The 25,399-nt window shown below is 44.8% G+C and overlaps 3 protein-coding genes across 9 annotated transcripts in view; 2 read left to right on the top strand and 1 right to left on the bottom strand.

The window, feature by feature from the left end:
* The window catches only part of BRAF (B-Raf proto-oncogene, serine/threonine kinase), a 91,973-nt gene extending 85,980 nt beyond the window's left edge, over positions 1–5,993 (top strand). For all 3 annotated transcript variants that reach the window (XM_086754873.1, XM_086754865.1, XM_086754859.1), the window contains one exon: positions 130–5,993. In XM_086754873.1, the coding sequence (XP_086610999.1) occupies positions 130–152 (23 nt within the window). In that variant the 3' untranslated portion in view covers positions 153–5,993. The remainder of the gene's footprint in view (positions 1–129) is intronic.
* A 3,827-nt stretch (positions 5,994–9,820) lies between these two features.
* On the bottom strand, positions 9,821–11,157 carry NDUFB2 (NADH:ubiquinone oxidoreductase subunit B2). Of its 2 annotated transcripts, none has more exons than XM_086740160.1 (4): positions 11,037–11,157; positions 10,801–10,945; positions 10,616–10,710; positions 9,821–10,030 (listed from the first exon to the last, which is right to left on the bottom strand). In XM_086740160.1, exons 1-3 carry the CDS (start codon positions 11,105–11,107, stop codon positions 10,636–10,638), a joined length of 291 nt encoding a protein of 96 aa, XP_086596286.1. In that variant the 5' UTR covers positions 11,108–11,157; the 3' UTR covers positions 9,821–10,030; positions 10,616–10,635. The 2 variants fall into 2 exon arrangements, with proteins under 2 accessions (XP_086596286.1, XP_086596287.1); XM_086740161.1 differs by having other exon boundaries at positions 9,821–9,889.
* Positions 11,158–12,078: 921 nt separating this feature from the next.
* On the top strand, positions 12,079–25,245 carry LOC147602132 (uncharacterized). 4 transcript variants are annotated; one of them, XM_086754835.1, is made up of 10 exons: positions 12,079–12,422; positions 13,855–13,946; positions 14,130–14,301; positions 15,440–15,668; positions 16,269–16,837; positions 17,731–17,872; positions 19,107–19,351; positions 20,929–21,092; positions 21,780–22,029; positions 22,355–25,245. In XM_086754835.1, the coding sequence occupies exons 1-10, from the start codon at positions 12,351–12,353 to the stop codon at positions 22,577–22,579; spliced, it is 2,160 nt and encodes a 719-aa protein (XP_086610961.1). In that variant the 5' UTR covers positions 12,079–12,350; the 3' UTR covers positions 22,580–25,245. The 4 variants fall into 4 exon arrangements, with proteins under 4 accessions (XP_086610961.1, XP_086610954.1, XP_086610948.1 ...); XM_086754828.1 differs by having other exon boundaries at positions 14,130–14,307; positions 16,272–16,837; XM_086754822.1 differs by having other exon boundaries at positions 14,130–14,307.
* The last annotated feature ends 154 nt before the right edge of the window (positions 25,246–25,399 follow it).

The raw sequence follows: 25,399 nt of genomic DNA, 5'->3' as shown, positions 1-25,399 counted from the left end.
ATTTTAACAGTTTGCATTTTTTAACATCTTTTATATTCAACCTGATGTTCAACTAGTCTGGAGAAAATCTCTGACCGCCTAGTAACTGAAATCACCTACTTAAACCAAGCTCTTGTCCTCCCCCTACAGGAGAATTTGCAGCGTTCAAGTAGCCACAGCACCATGGCAGCACCCACTCTGTTATTTAAGTCTTGTGTTCCTACAGTTTCTTAACATCAAAACTCTATTCTGCTCCACAAAACCTAAAGTAATTTAGAAAAGATATCCATAAGCTTAAGAGTGGAGCAGAATGGAACTGCCAGTCCAACACAATGGGAAAAAAAAGTAACTTTTTGGGAACCAGAATCCTCTGCTGCCAGTGTTTCTCCTTCAACACAAACCACCATGTGCATTCGGAGTCCCGCAGTGGCTGCCTGTGCCGTTGGCATCATTCCCAGGAGAGAGGAGAGGGCGCTCGTGGTTTGACTGTGGTGCTCGGGCGTGAGGGGACGGAACTGCTGCTGCAACTTAGGAGACTTGCTTTGGATGGTCTGCCGGTCGGCTTTCTCCCTCTAACAACATACCATCAGAGGCTGAATATCTGATGAGTGCTAATTTAAAAGAATCATCCTCCATTCTGGTCTTTTTTTTTCCTGGTGTACTCACTGATTTATGGACAATGCAGTATCCCCTTTTCACTGTGTTACAATGTCAAACATGTACATCTGTCTATATTATTGGGTTTTATTCCAGTAAAATGAAAAGTATCGGGTAATGGGAGCTGGAGAAGATGTTACTCTAAAGGCGAAGAGGTTAATCTGAAGGAAAAGGGGATGCTGCTGCACCTTTTTTTCAGATTTACTTTATCACTTCTTCAAAAAACAAACAACAACCACCAACCTTAACCTTTTCCTCTTCCAGTGTTTTCTTGATGTGTGCATATACAACATCTTTTAGAAGGATTAGGTAGATCCTTCTTTTGTTGATCCAGCAACAAACTGAATTTAAAAAAAAAGAAATGTAGCGAGATTGTCCTCTCTTTTATTTTTTTTCTCCTTTTGTATCATGTGATACAATGTATTTATCAAAGATGCTACCACAGCATCTGAAGTCTGTAGAATTCCTCATACAGACTGAATGATGTATGTACCTACTTTAAAAGTTTTATTTTAAATGAGGGTGCAGGTTAGTGCCAGGTACCTTACCAATATGTAATGTTTTCATAAATGGGGAAAAAGTTCTCAGGTTGAATTGAATACAAATACAAAACCCCCTAGAATTAGACATTCCGAAAAATATGGTTTGGTACTTTCAAGAGCCTTTTTTAAAGGATTTTTATCCTGTTAAGTAAACGTCCTCTGATAAGCGCGTGTGTAAATGTGGAGCATCTTGTCCTGATGGCAAGTTGTTAGATCAAAACAAAACGGTACTTGCTGGATCCACGCTGACTACTTCTCCTCTCATTGCATTCTTCCCTCTCATCTCTTCCCTCCTGTTTGCCTTTCCCTTTTGTACACTTTGCAAACTAGGATGAAGGTGGCGGTATCTCCATTAGAGTGCTTTGTTTTCCTGTCCTCCAATTCTGGTTTTCAAATGGTTGGTAGCTTTTTGACAAGTTACCCAGTCAGGGAAAAAAAACAACAACTCATAAAGTTCTGCACATCGTTTACCTCTAGTAGAATATCTTGTGATGTGATCTGTTTGCAGAGTTCTCTGGTATGTGGTATTACATGTAAATTATTTGTACAGAGGCAAGTCAGACCACATTAGAAAGGAATTCAAGCTCAAACAGAAGTTTTCAGAATTTGGTTTGTATCTGCCCTGTACCGCTCCAGGTGAGGCAGGAGAACCGACCCCACTGTAGCGGGGAAGTTCTTGCTGGGGGGGGGGAGGTGGGAGAGGGGGGTTATTAAACAAAATCATGACAAATAAATGAAGGAGTTAAATGTGTGTGAATGTGGTGTCCGTGCTAAACGTGGGTGTATTGGGTGAGGGCACTGTCCTTCCCTCCCTAGGAGAGTTGGGCTGTTTCTGTCTGCAGAAGGTTGCTCCCAGGCGAGGGGAGAAACACGCATCAGTAGTGGAATGTGCTTGTAAAACCCTGGAGTTCTGCGGTGTTGCTGGTAGTCTGTTACGTTTGTCAGTAAATATTTACTGGGGTTATAGGGACCGGACTAATCTGAAGTGGGAATTATAACTGAAATACTGTGTATTCATATTAATTCCACAAACATTAGCAAGACAGCAATAGCGAATGACTTAATAGTCACTACAAGAATGAAGTGATTCATGTTGGTACATGAATAGAATTGATTTTGTGTACAGGATGAATTTAAAAAAAAAAAAAAGAAAGCACAATTTTTTCTTGTCTGCTGTGGGTCTTCAGATGCTGTAAGGGTTTTTTTTCCTTATTGAGATTGGCAGGAATTTAAATCGTAGCAATAGGCACTTTCCAGTGCGGAGAAGCTAATGAGCGAGCAGTGGTGTGCAGACAGGTGAAGTCCCAGTGCTCCCTGGCAATGGTCTGAGGCCAAATACCTGAGAGGTGGAAGGAGCCTGGGGCGGCTGGGGTCAGCAGGCAGGTGAGAGCTTTACAGATACAGACTCCCAGAGGGGGAAGGAGTCACTGCTCATTCTCCTTCCACCCTGCTCCAGGCGCTCCATGGGCTGTGGCCTAATTTGTACGTGTTTGGCATACTGGAAATTAATATTCTCTCGAAAGAAACTGTTGCCAGAGCAAGTATGTACAGGGGGTTCAACAGTCGTTTGTTTCACAGAGCTTGTTAAAAGCCCTAGTTTCCTTCTACAAGGTCATGCTGGCAGAAGATTGTCTGCTAAAATATAACCGTTAGGAATTTTGTTCTACCTTTGCTTAAAATGAGCTTATTTTTGTGAAGATTCATTACCCATTAGTCTACAATATGCTTCTTGAGCCCATAGGAAAAGCACAAGGAAGATTGCGATCCTTGTCCATGCAAAGCACTTTATAAGTAACTTGTGATCTTTGGGGTTTTTGTATTGGGGTTTGTTTGTAGTTTTGTTTTTCTGTTTTGTTTGTTTTGTTTTTTTTTTTCCCTGAGGAATGTGCAAGTTGTTTGGCTGCTGTTTAGAGAAGTCCTTTCAGGATGCATTTCTACTGGTCTTCACGTTTGTTTTCCCTCAGATAGCTGTAGTAATGTGTGTTTGTCTGTAAGAGGTCCCATGTAATCCTAATGCACAACTTGGAAGAAATTTGGTTTGTAAATAATTGGGATTATTATTTTTTTCATCTTTTTCCTTCAAGAGTTTTTCTGGATGTCTTGCATGCCCTCAGAATCAGTCTTAAAGGTGCCCTGTAGATGTTTAGTGAATAGGGAGACAAGAACCGAGTGCCCTCTGTAGGAGTGGGATGAAGGAAGTGAACTGAAATGACCAATACATTCATGGCCATTACACCAAATTTTTTAAGCTTCTCTGTGGTGTCCCAGCGACGAGCACATGGCATAGTATGGAAATGTGTGCCCACATATTTTGTGTGTGCATGCTGGGACAAACATCTAGACAGTCACACTGCTTTTAGCTCTACAGTATCTAGTATCAAACAATTATTTGCAAAACTACCAATATCCAATCCCAGCTACTCGTGTCTATTAACCACACACACACCTTTCCCCCTGCCTTTCTTTTTCCATGCAGTTAGAAGAGGCCTGTTAGCTGTTACATCTTCCCTGTCAGTGATGGTTTCCTGCAGCATATTTGCCGGAACGGGAACATTGTAGTGGAGCATAAACCAAATGATAAGAGCTCAAAGGCCTAGTTATTTTGAAAGTCATTTAATTAAGTCCTACGTGGCCCCAGATACAATTAGCCCAGTCATTTCTTATTTGCTAAACTCATGCAGGTCACTAAATGAATCCACTTCTGCTTTTTATGCTTACAGAAAATCATCTTTTCTTGTACTTGAATGCTCTAGCAGCTGATGATGATGCAGAATGTTTAAGGCCGAATACTGCTGTCTTATCATGGCCTCTGAACATCACTTGGATTCGTACTTGCTCATGAGAGGCAGAATTTGGCCTTCGTGACATAAAATGAATGAAATGCTGAATGTCTTTCCACAAATGCCCAAATCGAGGGGAAAAAATGCACAGAAGATCAGGCATAAATAGGTTTCCTTCTGTGTTTGCCAGGTGATAGAAATGCATCCAGCATTTTACAGAACATCTGGGGAAGCCAGATCCCCAGAAACCTCACAAACAAGTACAGGTTGAAGTTTGGACAGCTGGAGGGGCTAAATTTAGGGAAGAAGCGTGTAGACATTTCACGCTTTTGCAGCCTAGAGATTTCATTCCCTTCTTGACTGTGAGTGCAGCATGTGTAGCACAAACTGTTCGTAGTACTGTAGGCAACGTGTCTCCTGCCTGTTGAACAAAGCACCACCAGTAGCACAATGTGACAGGCAAAGCTTCTAGGTACAGTCAGAGTTCAGTCAGAAAGCAGTTGCATGAGTGGGCTGTTACGGCATGGCTCTGAAGGTGCTGGGTGTTCTGATTTTCTGTTACACATTTTACATAGAACTTCACGAAATGAACTTTCTGTTTGCTGCAGCCTTGTTAATAATGCGTTTGCACTTCGTATTTCTTTGGGCGTGCATTTTAAAGATCTTTCTTCATTGCTTCATTACTTCTTACCTAGTAAATGAAATCGTGAAAAGAGCAGAGCAAAGCTATTAACAACTTTTTCTCTGCATTTAAGTTCTGCTAACGCAGAGGCTACTAGGTCAGCACCATCGCAGCAGTAAATAACTATGGAACTGTGGAAGGAGGAAGCTTTAAAAACTGCAGAATATAGCGTACACCAAGGGTGAATTCAAGTGAAAGTGAGCGTGTATCTTTTCTTTGGAAGAGAGAATGACCAAGACCCTCTGTTAAATGGTTTACATAGGGATCCCTCCCAAAGGAGTCTTTGCAGTTTGCCAAATGATCATGTGCCTTCGCAACCTTAAGGTGTACAAGGGAACGTAAAGCAGGTGCTTTGTAACTGGAGCAGTGGCTTTGGTTTACTTCTGGCGCAGTAGTTTTGCATGTAGCTGTTACTATCGGTAGCTAGTTTGGAGTTGGTAAACTTCTGTAGAGGAGGGCAGAGCGTGTATTCCCCAGAGTACCTGTGATCATTTCAAAGCTAGGAATTGAAGGATACCTAATTCAGTTACAGTAAACCTGCTGCTGGAAGGCTGCTCTATCAAAAGTTAAATGAGGTTCATTTAATTTAAAAATAAAGAAGCCCTGCTGCCCCTCCAAAGACACACAGATCTTTTTAAAGAAAGGTAATACAAAGCTCTAAGAGGCCTGAAGTTACACTGTCATAGCATCTTGGGATGAGATGGTAGATGAAAAATGAGAGCTAGATGAGGAGAAATCGATGGCTAGTACTCAGGTAATCAAAGTCCACATGTATCAGACCATGCAATTAATTCCCTGGCCTAGAAAGTGCCATTAATTTTGTTTTCTGGAAGATCAGCAGGTTTCCTTAGTTCTTCCTCAGGCCTCTTGCAGTTCCTCAACAAGACAGGCTTGCTCTTCAGATCCCGTACTGCTACTGCACATTAACCGTGGGAGATGGTTTGTGTCTGGTCAGCTGAGGGACAGCCGGTGTGTTTGAGTTTGATTTGTTCAAATTTCAAACCCGTTACGTAGACTTCTGGCAGTACCTACGTACCAGTGTCATGTGTAACCACTTTGTCATAAGGACAAAAGAAGGGGTTTTGCTGTTAGTGCTTTTTTAGATCTTTTCCTTTTCTTCTTTGGGGCAAGACTTTGAGCATAATTTTGAATTATAAAGTTAGGTCTAAATGCACAGTTCGTACAAAATACCAGACTAATTTTAGTTTGGTTTTGTTCCTTTTAGAAAGCAAAGTGTAAAAACATTTTATTAATGTTCCAGAAACTATCTGGAATCCTTTTACCTACCCCAAATTCTGCACTAAAAGTACATGTGAGAAGATGTTGTTTTGTCTGTTTGTTTGGTTTTTTTTTTTAACAAAATCACAAAGAAGCTCTTTCCCTAAGAGAAGGGAGCTGATGGGAAGGTTTAGAAACTTCTGGACTACCTAGGCATTTGCTTCCTCACATCACAGCAGCAGCATGTTCAGCTCATCCCGCCTCTTTGAGAGCCAGCAGTGGCCTGCCCGGTCGTTTTGTCTGGTTTTATCACATTTGCAGCAGCTGTACTTTAGAATAAGCCTGGTGTGACATTTACTTTTGAGCGAGTAAAACACAAAAAATAACTATTGTTTTCTTTTTTTTTTTTTTGTTTGGGTTTGGAAAATGGTTGGGGTTTGTTTTGATAAAAGTCATTCTGTGTCGCATTTGTGTGTTCACCCTAGCTGAAAAGAAAATCTGTCTGTGTGTTTGGGAGTTCAGAGGAACGTTAGGAGGAAAAATGAAGCCCACTGTCCAGGCATGGGTGTTGGTTGGGTCTAGGGCAGGATGGACCAAACTTGGGTGTTGGGTTATTTTGGGATGGTGGGGGGTTCTGAGGGCATAATTTAAATTAACTCTTGTCTAAAATAAAATGTAAGTGCAATAAATGTGCTTTTTTATTCAAAGCTGTGAACCTTTAGGAAGAAAAAAAAAAAAACAAAACACAAAAAAAAACAACAAAAAAAAATGCACATCATTCCTTCATGAGCCTTGTGTCCTACCTGCCTCCCCTTCCTCCCCCTTCTCCACACTTCTCAACTGACAGAACGTGGCAGTGACCAACTTGCATGTGTTGGCAACCCAAATTAACCTTGGTTTTCTTCCGATCTCATTTGTTGGGATTGGGGAAAGTCCTGCCCCTTACTTCTTGCCACCCGTGACGCCCCTTTGGGATCCAGTGCTGACCAGTGCCACCAGAGAAGTCTACCACTATTTTGGGACGCACGAGCAGCCCACCTGCGCTGTGGTCATCCTGACTGCGAGTACAGTGTTCCTCCTGGCCCTTCCTCCTCCGGTTGTAACTTCCCTCCCCGCCTCATTTCAGGTGTGGTGGTGGTCTCCCAGGGCTCGGCAGGTGATGTTTTTCTTAAGCTACTGCAAAAGTAATCAGTCATCAGCTGCCTAATTGGATCCCTTTTCCCCTTTGTCGAAAGACACATGCAGGCTGGCCACTGTTGCCTTCTGTGACTCTGCCTTGTTTCGAAGGAGCAGGTATTCGTGCTTGTAATCTGTTGTGCGTTACTTGCACTGTCTCTCTTTCTTACTTGAGCGCAGGCTCCTTTTCCTAGATTAGGAAAGGTGCACCGGTCTCTTGGGGGGGGTTTCCGCGAGAGGCGCAATGCATATGATTCATTAAAAAGTGATGGAAGGTGTGGCACTCAGTGGTTGGACCCTATGGGGGAGTAAGAGAGGACTGGCTTGTTTAAAGTTTATAGATACACAGATCTATATCCTTTAAACTTGATTATTTTTATACATAGTCAAGACAATGGCATTACCTCGTAATACAGAGGCTTGTTTATGAGAGGCAAAGTATCTAGTAAGGAGAGGAAAGGGAAATTTATATACGGAATTGATTTCTGTTTGTTTGTTTGTTTGTTTTTTCCTTAGTGCAATGAAATGTATGTCCCACCAATTTAAACTCTGTGCTAACACAACATTCCTTTCAGCTGTATTTTTTTTTTTTTATTTTTGGACCACAGAGGTTTGCAAGGGGCTTATGACTGCAAAGTAGAAGGTCCGGTCTGGTTACTTAAAAAAAAAAAACAAAACAATTGTGTTAGTAGATTTCCATAGCTGCTTTTTAAAAATCTACAATGGAGTAATTGTTTTGAAACTTGTATTTATTTTTTAATTCATAACAAAATGTTTATTTTCGGTTTCCTGTTACATAGGTCATGGCAACTCCCCTTCTTTCCAAGTTTCCCCTGTAATTGCCAATACAACTTATTTTTCTTGTTTGTTCCTTCCCCCTTTACTTTTGTTGTCCCTTCATTTGTACTTTGGAGTTTTTCTCATGTAAATTTGTACAATGGGAAATATTGTCCAGTTTGGTTAGAGAGCATGGAGACTTAAAACATATTAAAATTTGATAGCTGAATTCAGATTGAAGAAAACTATTTCTGTGTAAAGTTATTTAAAGAACTCTGTATTATATAAAAGGCAAAAAGTTCTATGTACTTGATGTGAATATGAGAATACTGCTATAATAAAGATTGACTGCATGGAAAAGTCTGGAGGAGATCGTTTATCATCTAATTCACAACTCCGCCTCCCCATGAAGTTCTAGAGGTGCAGCTATGACGGTTTAAGGGGAGTGACACAGTTAGAATGCAAATCTGGAGAAAAGAAAAAAAAATAAAAACCACAACAAAACACCACAAAGCAAAAAACTAACCAAGGTGTGCCTGGAGAATAATCCAGCTCTCTTTACCTCCTTGAGTGCTGCGCTTTGCCCTGAGGCATTTTTACCTTTGCAGAGGGTTTCACTTCACAAGGACTTTCATCTGGACTTTAATACCCAAGGGAGATCCCAACCCAAATTGGCACCAGTTGGTCTGAGTTCTCTTCAAGGCAACTTCCCCTGTTATTTGGTGACAAGATTTCAGTAAAGTGTCTTTATGTTCGCCTCTCTGCAGTTCTAACATGGAGAACTTTTATTTGCCTCCTACTCCCCTTAGCAGTTATTTGGCAGAGCTTTAGGGAAGATTGTTGTGGTTTAGCCCCAGCCAGCAGTTAAGCACCACGCAGCCGCTCACTCACCCACCCTGGGAAGATGGGGGAGAGAAAATACGGCAAAAGGCCCACAGGTCAAGATAAGGACAGGGAGAGATAATTCAGCAATTACCATCACAGCCAAAACAGACTTGGGGAAACTGAATTGAATTTATTAACAATCAAACCAGAGGACGATAATGAGAAGTAAAACCAATCTTAAGAACACCTTCCCCACTACGCTTCCCCTCTTCCCAGGCTTTACTCCCAAGTTCTCTACCTCCTCCCTGCGAGCAGCACAGGGGGACCAGCAAATGGGGGTTGTGGTCAGTTCATGACACATTGTGTCTGCTGCTGCTGCCCCCCTCAGAGGGAGGACTCCTCACACTCCTCTCCTGCTCCAGGACAGAAGACACGCCCTCCATTAACTGCTCCATTGTGGGCCTCTTCCACAGGGTGCAGTCCTTCAGAAACAGGCTCCTCTCCCCATGGATCCACAGGTCCTGCCAGGAGCCTGCTTCAGTGCAGGCTTCCCATGGGGCCACAGCCTCCTTCAAGCATTCACCTGCGCCAGCATGGGGTCCTCCATGGGCTGCAGGTGGATCTCTGCTCCTCCATGGGCTGCAGGGGGACAGCCTGCTCCACCATGGGCTGCACCACAGGCTGCAGGGGAATCTTGGCCAGGAGCCGCATTACTCCTCCCCCTCCTGAACTGAGCTTGGTGTCTGCAGAGTTGGTGCCTTTCACGTATTCTCACTCCTCTCTCCACTGCTGGTTTTCCCCCACTTCTTACCTATGTTACCCCAGAGGCGCTGCCAGCTGTTGCTGATGGGCTCGGCCTTGGCCAGTGGTGGGTCCATCTTGGAGCCGGCTGGCATTGGCTCTGTCAGACATAGCAGAAGCTTCTAGCAGCTTCTCACAGAAACCACCTCTTTAGCCCCTCCACCACCAAAACCTGGCCACGCAAACCCATACAACTATGCGTTCATGGAAGCTTTAAATCACTCTCTGAACATGCACGTATCACCTTATTTCTTGAAGGGCAGCACATTATATATGAAGCTAACATTACAGAAACTCACGTGGACTCAAGCACCCCACCTCTACAGCTGTAACGTTCATTCTCCAGAAATCCTACAGCGCTCAAAACTAAAGTACAATTCAGCTTAGAGGTTGTTCGCAATTAACTTTTATTGAAATAAGGACCACGGAGCCAAAGCTTTAGTTCCAGGGACCTGCAAGTAACAGAACAGAATCCTGAGAACCTTGTCACCCATTTTCCCGCCACTGAGAGCGGGGGAAGACCGCCTTGATAGTGCCCACGCTGCCTTCAGATGAAGCTGTCAGCTTTACAGAGCCATAACGCGACACAGCAGCTGAAGAGAGAGGGTATTTAAAGAATTAGAAACAAGCAAAAAGCCCCAAACCTTTAAGGGGTGAACTGCACAGGTCTCTCTCTCGTAACAGAGAGAGCACATCCTCAGTGTTAGGTAATGCTGCGTCTACAGAACAGCATGAAGAAAGTCATGTTGAACTGGCAGCAGTTAAGTTCCACCTCATCAAAAAAAATACATAGTTCCACCTGCAGGCTTATGTTGCTAAAACTAGACCAGCTGGACTCAAGGATTCAGCAACCCAAGAAAAGAGTGTATGAAGGCCATAAAAAGAAACAGTGCCAATACCTGCACTCTGTACAGCATAAATTGGGCACATTTTCCTTTGGAAGTGCATAAATAATTGCTGAAAGCAGAGTACTTCTACCAGTACCAAGAGAAGGGGGCCAGAGCAGAGCCAGGCGCGACGCCCTGGCACTCTATCACAGCCGGGAGCTCCGAAGGGAAGTTAAAGCACAACCCAGGCTCTATGCTGGCGCTGGTGACCGGGTTTATCGCCGTTTAAAGCAAAGCCCGGCGCAGCTGCGGTCCCCAGGGGCAGCCGTGGAGGGGCGGCAGCAAACCTACCTCTACGCTGCCGGGATCGCCTATTCAGCGTCGTCCGGAGGGATCCCGAGCTCTTCGTCCGTCCAGGCCGAAGGGTCGGGGTAGGGGAAGTGTCCCTGGGAGAGAGGCACCGTCGGAGCCCGGCCGAGGCCCCGGCCCCCCGCTCCCGCCGCCCTCCCTCCCCGCCGCCGCCGCGCCGGCCTCACCAGCACCATGTCCGAGTTGTGCCAGAAGTGCCAGAGGATCCAGAACCACATGAAGCCGCTGAGGAGCTCGCTCCGGATCACCTGCGCCCGCGTCAGCTCCGGGAACTGCCGGTACCGCGGCTGGATGTGCGACCCGCGGCCAGCGCTGCAACAGACGGGCCACGGCCACCGCCGCCGCCGCCTCACTCCCTGCCCCGCCGGCGCCCGCCCCGCCCGCCCCGCTCCCCGCCACTCACTGCTGCAGCCCGGTCGCGCCGCTCCCGGCCCGCAGCAGCCGCCCCGCCGACCGCCCCAGCGACGCCAACATCACCACCGCTCCGCAGCTCCCCCCCCTCCTCGCCCCCAATGTCACCCCCGCCACCTCCCAACAACAGCCGCGGCGATTGGCTGGCCACGCCGCCCGGCGCCTACCAACTCCGGGCGCGGAGAGGAGAGGGGGCCGTGGACGGGATCTAGGAAAAGCACCTCGCCCGGGCTACGGCGTAGCAAGGCGGCGCGAAGACACAGCCACGCTACCGGTGGGCCCGCTGTAGCTGCGAGGGTAGCCCAGCTCTCCCCCACCTTCCACGGCTCTTGGGAGAGGCGAGACGGCACCAACGCACCGCCGGGGGGGTTGCTCGTGAGTCCCAAAAGTTGGCATCGCCCACGGAGGGCGCAGAGGCGGGACCGGAGTGACCTTCCCAGGCAAACAATTCCTTTAGGAGCGGGAGGAGAAGGCGAAGCAGGTTACTTGTCTTTAAGGAAGGAGCTAAAGAAATAACCTGCCTCTCTTTTCTCCCCCCTTACGCGGCCCAAGTCGTCCAGCCCTCAGCGTCCGGTTGCGTAGCAACGGGGCACGCGCGCGGGACGGGCCGCAGCCCCGGCTGCGCCTCCCCGCCATGGCGGGGCCGTGCGGGTCCCGGACCCCGGGCCTCACCTTCGTGATCGGGATGCGGGCGGGCGCGGCCGCCGCGGCGGGGCTGCTGAAGGAGCGCCTGGTGCAGAACCTCTTCCTGCTGGCCGGCGGCCCCGCCGACGCCCTCTTCAACGTCGTGGCGGTCTCCGGCAAGGCGAGGCGGGGCGGGGCGGCGGGGAAGGGGGCGAGGGCGAGGCCAGGTCGCTCTCCGTAGGCCGGCTGCTGCAGCGGGCACGCAGGGGCGAGCCAAAGGACGCCCAGGCACAGAAATACCCCATAAAGAGTCTCACGCCTGTCCCGTGTTAGCAAAGAGCTGCGTGTGCGAGTGGGCTTTGGTCACTTCTTTCTTTTTCTTTTTTCCTAACAGGTGTTAAAATGGCGCGAGTGCCTCGTCAGGTGTTCGCTCAGGAGCGCGGCTGAAGCGGCGGCCTGGATTCGAGCCCTGCGGCTGGAGAACAGCGCGAACGCTGTGAGCGGCCTGGCTGTGGCGTTTGAGGACCCGGCCTGCCAGTCGGTGTATCTGTTCACTGACACGCTCCCAGAGCAAGAGTCGGAGGAAATCTGCCAACTTCTTGCAGAGAACAAGTTGCACCCAGTACATGTTGTATGCCTTCTGGGAGATTCAGATGAGCATGAAAGAAGCAAGCAAAAAATAATGGAGAAAGCAGCCAGACAATCAGGGGGGTCCTTTCAAGCCATCAGACTCCCTCCTGCTGCTTCTGAAAAGGTACAACACCAGCATAAGATCAGTGCGTACTCATTAGTCCCTCCTGAACCTTTACTGAATGACACTTCACAAGGTAGAACTGGTGAGGATTTTCTGTGGCCCTCTGAAAGGCTAACCTTGTTTTGCCTGGCAGCTTACGAGCAAAGCAGTCTGAGGACAAAGACTTAAAATAGGTTTGGCACCTCTGTGACATCCCGAGCTGGCATATCCACCCTTCTAATTGTACGTGACTTGTACCTTAACTCTCTGCTTGTGAGGAAAGAGCACTTCACATAGCCCCTGAGCAAAAGGCATCATCACCAACACCTGGAGTCAGACGTGGGTGTGTCTTGGTCTAGCTCCATTTACTTTTGCAGGGAAAGACTCGCCCTGTAGAGTGATTTCACTGATCTGACAGACCAGCACTTGAAAAGAGGTGTCTCTGACAGGTGAAGGTGAAGATCCGGAAGGAAAGAACAAATACCTTGCTTTGATTTTACATTTTCTGTGCTAGGTGATTGCACAGCTTTGCCTACAGCCACTGTGTCTTGATTCACTGACTTCAGTGTTGTTTTACTCTTAGGCAGGAGTGGTTGAAATCTGTATTTAAAAAAAATAACAATATCTTCTAAATCTGTTAACATCCCAAACAGCTGACATCCCCAGCTGAAACAGCAATGGTTTTGCATGTCTACCCTGTGGGCAGCCTTGTAGTTAAGGGATTTTAAGTTCCCTGCTCTTCTCAGTCTCCTAACAGCCCTAGTGTATTTTCAGCAACGGTTTACAGGGAATAGCTGCAAACTATTCAACCATTGTTTTTACTTAACGCATGATTAATGCAACACGAGTTTATCTTTTTCCTTAAAAGCTGAATCCTTTAATGTAAGGCTCATAGTGTTGTTGTCAGCTCCACCTCCCAGCTGCCTTGCATTTTGTCTTTCTCCCTTCTCATAGTCCCTGCATATTGTTCCCTGTGTCATTGTTCTCAGCCATTTCGTGTTTTCCACCCTGCTCAGGCCAGGTGGCTCCACTGCTGGCTTGGATCTGCAGAGTCAACTTTGTCTTCCCAGACTCAATCTCCACCTTCTTCATTCTTCCTTGACTTCAGATCCTTTCATCAACCTTACAGCTCTTCTTTGCTTGGGGAGTTTGGATAGCAGGTGATAGCAGGAAAGCAGGTGAAACACAAGGGTTTTTTTTTTATTACACAGTTCTTATATTTTCTAATATTTTTAATATTTCTTCTTTCCAAGCTTGATTTCTTAAAATCAAAACCATTTGTGATACAGATAAACAGCATAGTACCACAAGATATGGTGAAATAATTAAAGAGAGAAGTAATATACCGGAAAGTAAATTTCAATTTTATAAATAATATTCCTGTTTAAGGATTTAAGTGTTCAAAAAAAATCATGCTTATCTTCTGCTTCCATCTTCTCTTTCCCCTCTTCAGGTAAGCTCCATGTCCATCTCACATGTCCAGTGTTGTCACACAGCTAATAAAGATCTCTGTGGCTCTCTGCTGCCAAGATGTCCAGTAACACGGTAAGTTCAGAATCTATAGATGGGTCACTGGAAATGCAGAGAAGAAAAAGGCTAGGAAACAAATACAATTAGGGCGGGGTGCAGTGAGTATCCCGTGTGGATTGAGTTTGTTTGCATTGCAGCAAGTTGCTGAAGTTCTGTTGCCAAGGTCTTCATTACTTCTTGTCTTTTTGTTTTCTACAGCTTTCCTGTTTGTGCATGGAACCCGGATTCCCTTTGTATGCCCTTGATATGCTCAGCAAAAAGGAATTTCGTTGATTCATCCCCAGAGGCTTCCAGTTTCATGAGAGGGGCTCGTGTGTTGGCAAGGAGAGAGGCTGATGGCTATTACTACCTGGGCCACATTGTCCAAGAGGTGAAGGTAGCTATTTACTGGGAACTGTGCTTGAAAAGGCTCTCCCTACGATCTGTGTGTCTGCTTCCTGTTCTTCCCATGCCTTGCCAGTCCCACGACTTTGCTGTAGGATGGCTCTCCTGTGATACACTTCTATTCTCTCTCCACATCCTATTTTCATATCTTTCCTCAACATGACTGGCTGTGTACTGTGAGGAGTCCTGTAAGCAGAAGCAGCCCGGAAATCAATCCATTTTAGCAGTTATAATAAGTTGTTATTCAGAGACAATATAAAAAACCGGGTCCCTTATCCCTATTGTCTACTTCCACCCAGTCTAACAGCAAAGTCAATTAGTTAAACAGCATTAGTAACAGTAATCCAAAACGTCTGCCTCCAGGGAGCACCTCCTCCTTACCAAACTGAGAGCTTTGCTCGTTCTCTTCCTTCTGGGTTTCTGGGATTTGTGAGATTATTTTGGAAGCCAGACAGAAAATCCCCTCTGCAGGCTTTCTTTAAAAATTGGGTGCATTTCCCAGTTTGCAGGTTAGTTAAATAAATAGTGCTGCTGGTATAGCTGAGGACAGCTGTAAGCTCCAGTGTGGGGTGGAACAGATGGGGACAGCTAATGGCATGAGTGACGTTAGCTGGAGTTGGGCCTGACAGCATTATTTGTGTAAGTAAGTGCTCTCATAGATCTGCAGAGAAGGCTGAGATTTTGGTAACAGATCTGCCCCATGCCCATTGCTGGAGATTTAAATTAAAGCATTTAAATTTAGGACAGTTATGACATTTTACTGGTTTGTTATCCTTTTGATTACGAGCTGCATCATACACAGCAGTTTCTGATGGCCAGTCTTTCTGATGGGAGATTTTCCTTGTGAAGTTCTGCCTTAGCGTGTCATTTGTGTTCTTACTAAAATCTAAGTCCAAAGTGAAAGGAAGAGAAAGGCTGTCAGCCCCTTAAGCCCCAGTTTTTCAATTACTTTTATAGTTCAATATGGACACAGTACAATGAAAAACCTGGTAGAAGAGGAAAGCTGTGTTCCCAGATCACGTTCCACTTCCTGGGATTTCTGCCACTTCCCTCTTAGCACTTATGTTTGGCCGTTAATTGGACCCAGGTGTCTAACTCGCAAACCGCATGTTTTACTCTTGTAGGGCTCCAGGGAACACTTTTTAATTGAGTTTGACAAAAGTCATGCTCTGAAAGGCAAGGTACAGCTTCGCACGCAGGAAACGCCTCTCTACGACATTCTCCAGTACGAAGATGCCGGGCAACAGCCTCTTGCTCCAGGAGACAGGGTCTTGGCACCATGGGAGGCTAGAGCTGAACGTTTTGGCCCAGCCACTGTGCTAAAGGTTATGGAGAACAAGGAGGCACATTTAGGTACGGGGTGTTGGCTTTCTTAACAGTGCTAGTCCAACCACAGTTGCTAGTCGCTACATAGAGAAGAGAAAGTCTCAGTCAGGGAGAGTTCACCACCAGCTGCTTGAGTTCTTTTCCTCATCTTTTGTTTTTGTTGTTGGCAATAAGCAGCCTGTTTTTTTTTTTTCAGTGCCAGAGTTAATGCAGCTCCCAAGATTAGCCTTTGCTTTGTTCTGTGAGCAGAAACTTCATAAAAAGTTGGGGGGGGGTACATCCTTCCAACACAAGGAGAAGAATGTTCCTGGCCCTCATGAGTATTCACCTGATTAGCTGTTAGTCTAGTTTCCAGCTTTTGCAGGGTAAAATCCTGGCTCACTGCGATGAGCAAGAATTTTGCTATCTGCTGTCTTCAGAGGAAGTTCCAAAGAAGGTCAAATTTTAAACCTATAAAGAAAAAATCAGGGAAGTTTTTATAAAATTGTCTGAAACACAAGCTGTTACTTTTATCTCATGTTTTCTAAGATATAAGTCACCCAAGTTGACATGCTTCTAACACATTCTTTGCCTTTTTTTCTTTTTTTTCTTTTTTTTCTTTTTTTTTTTTTTTTTAAATATGCACAGCAGACAACAGAAGGCAAGTGCTTGTGAATTTCTGGAATGGGCAGACCAAGGAGGTGTCTTCTGACCAAGCTCTGCGGATCCCTCTGCCCTTAAGCGAACGCATCATCCTAGAACTGCAGATGCCTTTAGCAGCCAGGCAGCTGGTGGTAGATTCAAGCTTGGATTACCCATACATCGTGCCACCGGGGTATAGAGCCTCAGGCCATTACAGACAGGGTCACTCAGACCTGGACTACTGGCCAAGGGCTCTTTATTCGACTCAGCCGTGTGCTAAGTGCAGCTGTAGGTGTACCTCACTTCCCCATTACTGCTTTGCAGCCTGGGAACCCACACGGCCTACAGGGTGCAAAGTGCAGCAGGAAGTTGCCTCCATGCCAGGAACAAGATTGCCTAGAGGAGAGCTCAGCAAAAGAATAGAAGAACAACTGTCTGAAGTGAGGATTTCGTCTTCAGAAAGTGTTTCCGGAGAGGATGAGAAAAAGGAAGATAAGACATTGAAGACAGAAAATGTTCCAAAAGATGTTCAGTCTTGTGTGGAAGAGGACAGTGAGGTTACAGAACCTAAGAAGGTAAAAAGTGCTTCACTCTGGCTCTTCTGTTAACATGTGGTCTGCTATTTGTATAACGTCTGCTTTGTTACCTCAAGTTTTCTGCTCTTGGTATCAAAAAATTACTAGAGGTTTTAGGCCTGCCCCTTAAGTATGCCTGGTAAAGAATGGAGAGACTTTGCTCTGCACTGTCTTCCTGATCTGTTGACCGGGGAAGGAGCTAGAAGCTGTCATCGTTCACGGGCTGGAGCAGACTCCTAGAACCTCTTCCACAGATGCAGACTATGAGAAGTGTCACCTGTAGCCCAGTCCCTCTACATCCTGCCTCTGGGTGAAAGCGGTAAAGGCAGGAAAAAGTGTCAGATAGAAGACTTTACACCAAGGCAGTCCCTGGCATAATTCTACTAGGATATTTTTCCACTCTGTTAGAGGTGTCACCTCTCCCAATCAAAGACTGAAAGAAACTTTTGTGATCCTCGGTAGTTGATGTGGTGCCTGTGAACAGGGCACTGGATGAGGATCAGTAAGGAGGAGGTTAACGTGCACCAGCTACTGCTAAGCTTTTCTCCATCGATCTGCAAAAGTTAGAATCCTAATTTCTGGCATGTGCCAGAAACGCTACTGTCTTTCAGCCAGAGATCATCTGGCCTGATCTCTTTTGTACCTGTTTGGACCCTTCCAGGCAGAAGTACTGCCAGTTTTTAGGTCATTTGAAGATGTAGAGAAACCCACAAAGTGATCAGAAATTACTCTGTTTAAGAGTTCTTTGTTTCTTTAGTAAAGAACTCCTCCAGAGTTTTTTACTTCTCTCTCAAACTTCAGTTGCAACTTCAGATCTTACACTGTAAGTCCATGAAACTAACCTCTTCTTTTCCTTATCAGGTCTGGATTATGATTGCATTTCTTGTTTCTAGAGTCCTAAGAGGGAGATGGCTCATGCTATGGTTGATACCGCTGTCAACACAGACAGCTGGTTAATGGAGACAGCCCACAAGGAAGAAGCAGACAGCAGACAGCAGGATGCTGAAACTGAGGCTGATGTTAAACACGATCATGGTATTGAAATTGTAGCTGTTTCATCCAAACATAACGCTTGCCACACAATATCAGTGCAGCAGGCCTTCATGTCTAAGATCTGTTGCCACAGTTCTCGATGTTTCAAAAGAAAATGCCGTAATAGCCACCATAATGTGCTGTCATTATATGTAGGTATTAATAGTAGTATGCGTTGAGGAGTTGTTCATCTTCTCAAGGTGAAAGTACTTTCAGATGGAAGTTGGATTTTTTTGGCTTTTACAGCTACTGCAGGAGCAGCTTTTGTGTTTTCTTAACCTTTATCGTAATGCTCACTATAAATATTATTTATTGTAGAATTTCCTTACTTTAAAAATTAATCTGTAACATTAACTATGACTGCCTATAGCAAAAATATTTCACCAGGACTGTTCTGCAGAACACTGCTTCTCTTATCTGTGCTGAAAATTACTGTTTTCAAATGTTATTGAGTAAACTTTTGTTCCCGTATCATCCGAAAGGGGTTGGATCATGATTTTATTCAAATTGTTCCTGTTCTTATTTAAGCTAGTTTTGTGACAATTGCAAGCATTTAAGTGAGGACTCTGAAAGGCTAAAGCTTTCTCCAAGTGTTACTGCTTTGCTGTGTCACTGCTGGTAGAGGGAGAATGACAAGTCAAACAGGAGTGCACATTTCTTCCCAGCTAGTGTTCCAGCATCATTCCATGCAACAATTGCCACTCAGGTCCTCACTGTCTTTAGCAGAAAGCTGTAAGCAAACTCTGCCCATGTTCTCAGTTACCCAAAAGCTGTGTTAGCACAGCTAACAACAGTGTTGTTCCCAAGCTAATTTATCCTCCTGTCTCTCAGCAGGATGTATAGCTCAGGCTTTGCCCTATCAAGAAATTTGTAACTTGTGATCGTCTCAGAGCATTGGCAGAAGCAGCTCATGTCTGTCTGCAAAGTACTATGTAAACTGTCCCCTAGCCTGAGGTAGCTGTTAAGTGCAGTCAGTATCTTGTGTTACCAGGCAAAACTCTTGCGTGACTGCAATTGCTGCAATTGGAAGCTTTTTTTTTTTTTTTTTTTTGAAAGCTGGGACCTGTTTTATGGAGACTAAAAAATGCCCCACTTCCTCAGTAGAAAATGTTGATACTAAGTTATAAAAGTCTTGCTTGAATATATTTTATATGAGAAGACCTTTTTTTTTCTAATTTGTTTTCTTTTTATAATCTGTCTATAACCTCTTATGTCCCTGCCCCAATTTATTTGAAAGGTCTTTTTGAGTACAGACTGGCAGAAGCTCCAATCCAACATTCCCAAAGGAGCCCTTCCCTGGGAACCAGTGCTTTGGTTCCTTTCAGCCGCCAAAGCTTCTTTGACCGAGTGAATCAATCACTAGAGAAAGACAGCCTGACCATCAAATCAGCTCTCCGTGTACAGAGACCACACAGTAGCTCCAGTGTCCAGGCTAGGAGATCCACAAATCTTCTGAATCTTCTAAAAGACAAAAGCACTACAGTAAGTATTTGGTCCAAGCTAGATTTAGCTATTAGGGTCAAGTGATTTGTTCATGTCATGTGAGAATATAGTCTCCTTTTACCTCCTTCTCAAAGGTTTTTACTGCAACAAAAATTATGCCTCTGTAGAATAATGGCTTTGCATAAAAAGAAACAAAAAGTTTCCACTTGGGAATCAGTGTTGTGAAGGAACAGGGCACTTTGGTATTTTTAGTCAGCATTTTTGATAGAGTTTTTTTTATTTTACATCTAATCTTTTCTAAATAAACCTCTCAGCCAGCTATACTAGATAGCAAAAAAATTACTGCTCTTTCACAGATACTGAAAGCAAAAAAGAGGAAGTCTAGGTAGTCAGCTGAATCCCACAGCAGGGAGTGCAGGGCTGGGGTGGAACTTCAAGTGTCCTAATCCTTAGGCCAGTCCTTTACCTGCTAGAGAACATTTGTTCACCTCCCACGTATAAAACACCTTTGATTCTTTATTTGATCTCTTCCTCTGTATGTCATTAAACACAAACAACCCATAAGGTACAGTTTTTGCAAAGAATAGCAATACACTGCAGAACAGAGGTATTTACTGCCCCTAGGAAGCCATACAGGTCGATGTGTGGGAGAAATCTGTCAAAATACGACATGAGACTGGCAGGGACATTATTTGAAGGTCCTGTAGTGTTTAGCCAGCTTGTGGTATTAGAGATATCCTCAGGAAAGAACTGGAAGGAGATACTCTGTTTGCAGAGGAGCAGCTAATGGCAGGAACGTGCTAATTGCAGCTGTGAATAGGAGAAGACAGAATGCATTTGAGAGAGGAAAATATTTTGTGGAAACTTTGTTCCAGCCTCAAACAGTGCTAGCGATGTAAACTGGAATGCATGTTTCCTTGCTCCTTCCCTCACACAGGGCACTGTGAGGAGTACAAAAGAAATAAATACTGCACTATGGCTGTGAAAAGAAGCCTTGTAGGTGCTCCTTCATCTCTCTACACAGCACAGTGCATTTAAAAATGCACGTTAGGAACGCTGCCCAGCATTGAAATGCAGCTACTACTGAAGAAAACAAGAAGACCTCTTCACCGTGGGTAGAAATCTCAGACAATAGGAAGTGAACACTTAGTACACTTGCACAGAACTCCAGGAAGATTTTGTGTTTAGCCAGAGGGAGGCAGATATTTCTTTTTCTAATAAAATCTAATAAGGAATCTGTAATATGATTTGTGGTCAGAACCTGCATTTTCCATCCAATCCAGAAGCTGACACAAAGATTGGGCAGTTTTAAGCATTGGCTCAACACCAAACAACCAGAACAGCACAGCCTACTGACCTATGAAGAACTATTAAATTGGATTTTCAGGCACCCGTTTGTTGGTTAAGCCTCATCTTTTGTACAGGTTTTAGCATTATACTCAGTGTTTTCATGGATGGGAAGGGACACTATAGTATTCATGAGCCAGTGGGGCTTCCAGAGCTCAGCAGTGACATTAGAAGAGTAAGGTGTTCTGGTTTTGTACGTTTACAGTTTTCATTAGAAAAATATACTGATGAGATTAAGGGTTTGATATGTTGGGGTTTTTTTCACTTAGAAGTCAATCCTTAATGGTGTATCTCAGGAGAGAGGGAAAGAGATGGACTTCAACAGAGCCAAGATTGAGCACAAAAGGTGGCAAGAGGAACAGAGGCAGCTGAAGAGGAAGCAGCAGCAAGAGGCAGAGTGCATCCGACGCCAGCTGCGCAGGGACAACCAGAGGTGATACCTAGCAGCTGACTGGTTTTTGTAGTCAATGTTAGAAGGTTGTACTGTCCACTCCCTGCTGCTCTCATTCAATCTCTGAACATCACACGTTGTGCCTTATTCTAGTCTCAGCAGCACGGTCATGGTGGTTTCCTAATGGGAATAAAATTGATGCTCAAGGTATGGGTGAGTGGGTGCGCATGGACTCATTGCCTTTAGCATTACCTCCAAGGGCAAATTCCCTTCACTCTCATCCTCAGACCCAAAGTCCTTTTGGCTCCCTGTTCCCTGCTCCTGGTCCCACAGTCCACTTAAGCTTAGCAAGTCCTTGCTCCCATGCCCACCTCCTTCCATCTCTTCTGTTGCCCCTGTGGCTCCACCACCAATACACATAGCCACCCACTTATCCAGATTAGTCCTACAGCCCTCTCCGCACAATCTAGTTCCTTGGATCCTCATCTTCATGGCCAAGAACACACGGCTGCACCAGGTTATGTGGTCAGGTGAACAGATGACTGCAGTTAGCTGACATCAGACACCAGCCTATTTGGGGGTTTTGCCACCTCAGTTTAGGACACAAGTTTAACCCTCATAACCTAACAAAGAGTCCTGGAATATTAACTCAGCGCAGATTGCCAGAATATCTGCTTTGTGTCTTAGGCACTGTCTTTTTCTTTCTGAGAAATTTTGTTTTGGAAACAGGCAGCGATTGCGTCAGAGGACATTGCAAGAGCTGGAGAAACAGCTGGAGCACAAAGACAGAGCTTTGCAGCACATGGCACTGCTCCAGGCTGCTAGCGCAGAGAGGAGCAGGAAGGAATCCTTCTTGTCAGAGAAGGAGAAGAGGAAGGCAAGTCAGAGGCTGCAGTTCTTAAAGACACAGCGTTTGCAGAGAGAGGAGTTGCAGACACAACGCAATGAAAGGAGCTTTGAACAAGAGAAAGAAAGGCTGGTAAGGGCAATTCCAGAAATGTTTTTCCTGTACCACCATGTTTCCAGCAGTGGCACCATCCAGAATATTTGTCTTTCACCTGTTTTATATCCAATATAATGACAGCATTTAGAGATAAATAAAGGGTAGTATTTTTTAACACATGAATAGAGATGAAAGATGGGAAGTAAAATTCTCCATCTCTGTGGCAGAAGGAGTCTTTCTGCATGCAAGGAATGAATTTCCATAGATTATACCCATTTCTGACTTCTGCCAGTGATAACTGAGGATGAAATTCAGCATGAAAGCTGACTGTACAATTACAAATGTTGTTATGCTTATGTAGGATTTTCTCAGGAGCAGAATGCAATCACGACAGGAAATGTTGGAACAAGAATCACGGGAGCAGGACAGGCAACAAAAACAGCACCAGGCTGCTAAAGGGAGAGCGTTCCAGAGCAGAGACCGTTCATGCCAGAAGATGGAAAAAGAAGGTCAAAAACTCTGTGATCTCCAGCAGTACCTCAGAGAACAGAATCTGTTGATGCTCCGCGCATCACTGCTAGCGTAAGGAAGCTGCAGAGTGGGTAAGCAGGCCCTTGAGCAGTTCACAGACCTGCTCTGTGTCTTATAGGTATGAGTCAGTGTGCTGGAGCTTGGGTGCCTGAGTGCAGTTGTGACAAGTGGAACTATGATGCCTGGAGAAGTCTTTAATCTCCTTTTCATTGCAGCCAGAGTGCCTTTTCATGGCTCGGTCCTTTACATGCCTTTCTTTCTGGAATTACTCTTCTAGTCTACCTCCGTTAAATTGTTCTTCTGTGACCCTGCTGACAGACCCAACTCCGCAACCAAGAGCTACCCTGGTATCTAATACGAAACACAACCCTAGTGCTGAGTTTCTGCCCCAAAGGCATCTAAAGGGGGCTGGCTCTTTCTGTGGGACTGCAAGGAGTCAGCACCTGTAGTGCTGAGTGTTGTAGTCTGAGGCTGGTGAAGGTGTCATGGGGCAGAGTGGAGCAACAGAGGGGCTGGGAGTTACAAAAGTGATTCACAGGGCACAAGGTCTAGAGCCTGGCAGAGGGGCATCAGGTTGTAGCTACTTTCAAGATGCAAATGACAGAGAAAGGAATTAGTTAAGTGAGGGCATGGGCCATATGATAGAGTAGGAGGTGAAGAACAAGAATGAAGGTCAGGAGAAATGCCCTGGGAATGAGCCCCTCAAGTGACAGCACAGGCACAGGTTATGTCCCGCTAATACAAGCCTACAGGGACATTAAATACAGCCCCAAAAAGGCTTCAGCTGCTCATTTCTGGGAACTTTCTGCCCTGCTATGTTTCTTCCAGAGCAGTGCCAGAAAAGCACATTTCTTTAAGGCCAAGGACCACATCAAATAGGAAGTGTAGTTACATGATGCTGTCATAGGTCTTACCTTTCTATGTTAACATTACATGAAAGATGGGGAAGGAGAGCTAGACACTAGCTGGATGTTAAAAAAAAAGAAATTAAACAACAGCAGCAAAGAAAATGTACATGCTAAAATTCAATGTAAATTATCCACTGCAGTTTCAATTATTAACAACTGACTCTTGCAAGTGTTCCATGGAATGTCAGTTGCAGAGATCCATAGGGAAGAAGTCCTCCTGCATATGATACAGTTTTGCTACTCCCTGCCAAAACTGCTGTAGGGGGCAAGGCAGGGATCCAGTGACATCAGAGGCGCTTGAGAAAAACCTGATAAGACAACTTGGAACCCTCCAGTTTGGGCTTCAGGTAAGTGTAGATCTTCTACAGTCAGGGCGTACATACCGCTTGGAATACATAGGCCACTCCCTTAGAGGAGGAATGACTTACAGAAGTCCAAAGTGCAAAAAGGAAGACTTTTTTTTTTTTTTTTTTGTGACAAGCCACGCTTTCTAGGCACTGTGATGAGAAAAATGTCTGTTCTCTGATATGCCTGTCTTTGGAGAATCACCAAACCCAATGGTGGGCTTGGGGGTCTGTTTTCCTATGATCTTGCTTTCAGGCTGGCAGTCTCCAAAAGCAGGTAATCTTACGTCAGAAAGATACTCGGATATCCTTCCAGGTAGGGCACCTGGTCAGAATAAACAGACTTTTTGTTCACCATGAATAAACGAGGAGAATGCTACAAAGACAAATTGGTAAATTGACAGTTAACAAATTGCGTAAGAATCCAAGGTAGCCAGTAGCACTACAGGAGGAGAAGAGTTCCCCATTCAGGCTATAGGGTAATACATAGTTACCACCTGGAGTCCACAATGCAACTTGTTCATCACTCCCCTGATTTTCTAAATGCATTTCTGACTTTCCTTAGTGAAGCCTGTGGTGTCGGCCACTCCCGTGGGCAAGCTACCGGCTTCTTCCCTCCCCTGAAAGGAAACAGTAAGGCACATCAAGAGACAGTTTTCTGCAACAGGAAAGGAGAGAAGAAGGATTTTTTTTTAATGCATTGTACTCTGATGAGTGGTGGTGCCTTCATTCACAAAGAGGAGGAAGAGGTTATGCTTGTCACAGCCTGGTGTGCTGTCCCTCTTCCTCATATCATCCAAGGTAAAAAATACAGTGGCTCTGTCACAGAGAATGCCATTATCAGCTTTGGGTAGCCAGAAATGTAACCATTCTTTTCATGAGAATGGACATAGCACAATTTATTTGCTGGAACACTCGGAGCTATATCAAAGGATGTTCTTATTTCACACAAAATTATGCTAAAATATATATAATATTTGCAATACCTTGTTTTACGTAATACCTAAAACCAAAGTAGATATACAAAATTTAAGTGTTGTTGCCTGACATTCTCTGTACACTTAGAAACATCTTACACATTTTCTGGCACTTCACTCAGCAAAAAGCGTTAAGTATAAAAATTCACCGCTTTTACAGGAACACAGCACCAGTGATAGTAGTAGTTTCTAAGGAAAAAAAAAAATTAAGAAAACTTGTAAAAGGGAGCTCCTTTGAAATTCTGCCAAATCTTTTGAATGGCCAGCATTTTCTTAGCATTAAGTCTCAGGCTGCATTCCTCCAGAGATAAGTCAGAGGCTATGCCTTCAGCTTTCCCCAAAAAGACAGTTAAGTGTCTGATCCAGACGTTGACAAACTATTCTAAGGCCTTAATAGCTAAAAGGGGTATTATTAACTTTAGGATCCATAATATGCATGAACCATCCTGAGATTTTTGTTTAAAATAATAAAGGGAGAAAGATGAATCTATACATACATGAAGGCTGGGACATTTTATTTGTTTGTTTAAATTAAGGTCTGAAAAAATTATAACTTGCTGCTTATATGGGAACTGCATGTGAAGCACAATTTTGCATTTTAGCCATGGAATTCTATGGTTTGGTTTAAGCTTTGTTTAGCCTCTGG

This window comes from Chlamydotis macqueenii, chromosome 1 (assembly GCF_036417535.1).
Source record: "Chlamydotis macqueenii isolate bChlMac1 chromosome 1, bChlMac1.mat, whole genome shotgun sequence".
NCBI classification, from domain to species: Eukaryota; Metazoa; Chordata; class Aves; order Otidiformes; family Otididae; genus Chlamydotis; species Chlamydotis macqueenii.
Note: the sequence above shows the minus strand (reverse complement) of the source record. Positions and strands in the feature narration are given on the sequence as shown.

What these genes read in the sequence shown, in the direction of transcription:
- NDUFB2 (XM_086740160.1), bottom strand. Translation starts at nt 11,107, where the DNA reads ATGTTGGCGTCGCTGGGGCGGTCGGCGGGGCGGCTGCTGCGGGCCGGG. An exon ending in GGCGCGACCGGGCTGCAGCA is followed by an intron (nt 10,946 to 11,036) that starts GTGAGTGGCGGG and finishes CGTCTGTTGCAG; the next exon opens with CGCTGGCCGCGGGTCGCACA. An exon ending in ACAACTCGGACATGGTGCTG is followed by an intron (nt 10,711 to 10,800) that starts GTGAGGCCGGCG and finishes CCTCTCTCCCAG; the next exon opens with GGACACTTCCCCTACCCCGA.
- LOC147602132 (XM_086754822.1), top strand. Translation starts at nt 12,351, where the DNA reads ATGGAGAAAGCAGCCAGACAATCAGGGGGGTCCTTTCAAGCCATCAGA. An exon ending in CCAAGATGTCCAGTAACACG is followed by an intron (nt 13,947 to 14,129) that starts GTAAGTTCAGAA and finishes TGTTTTCTACAG; the next exon opens with CTTTCCTGTTTGTGCATGGA. An exon ending in AGGTTACAGAACCTAAGAAG is followed by an intron (nt 16,838 to 17,730) that starts GTAAAAAGTGCT and finishes TCTTGTTTCTAG; the next exon opens with AGTCCTAAGAGGGAGATGGC.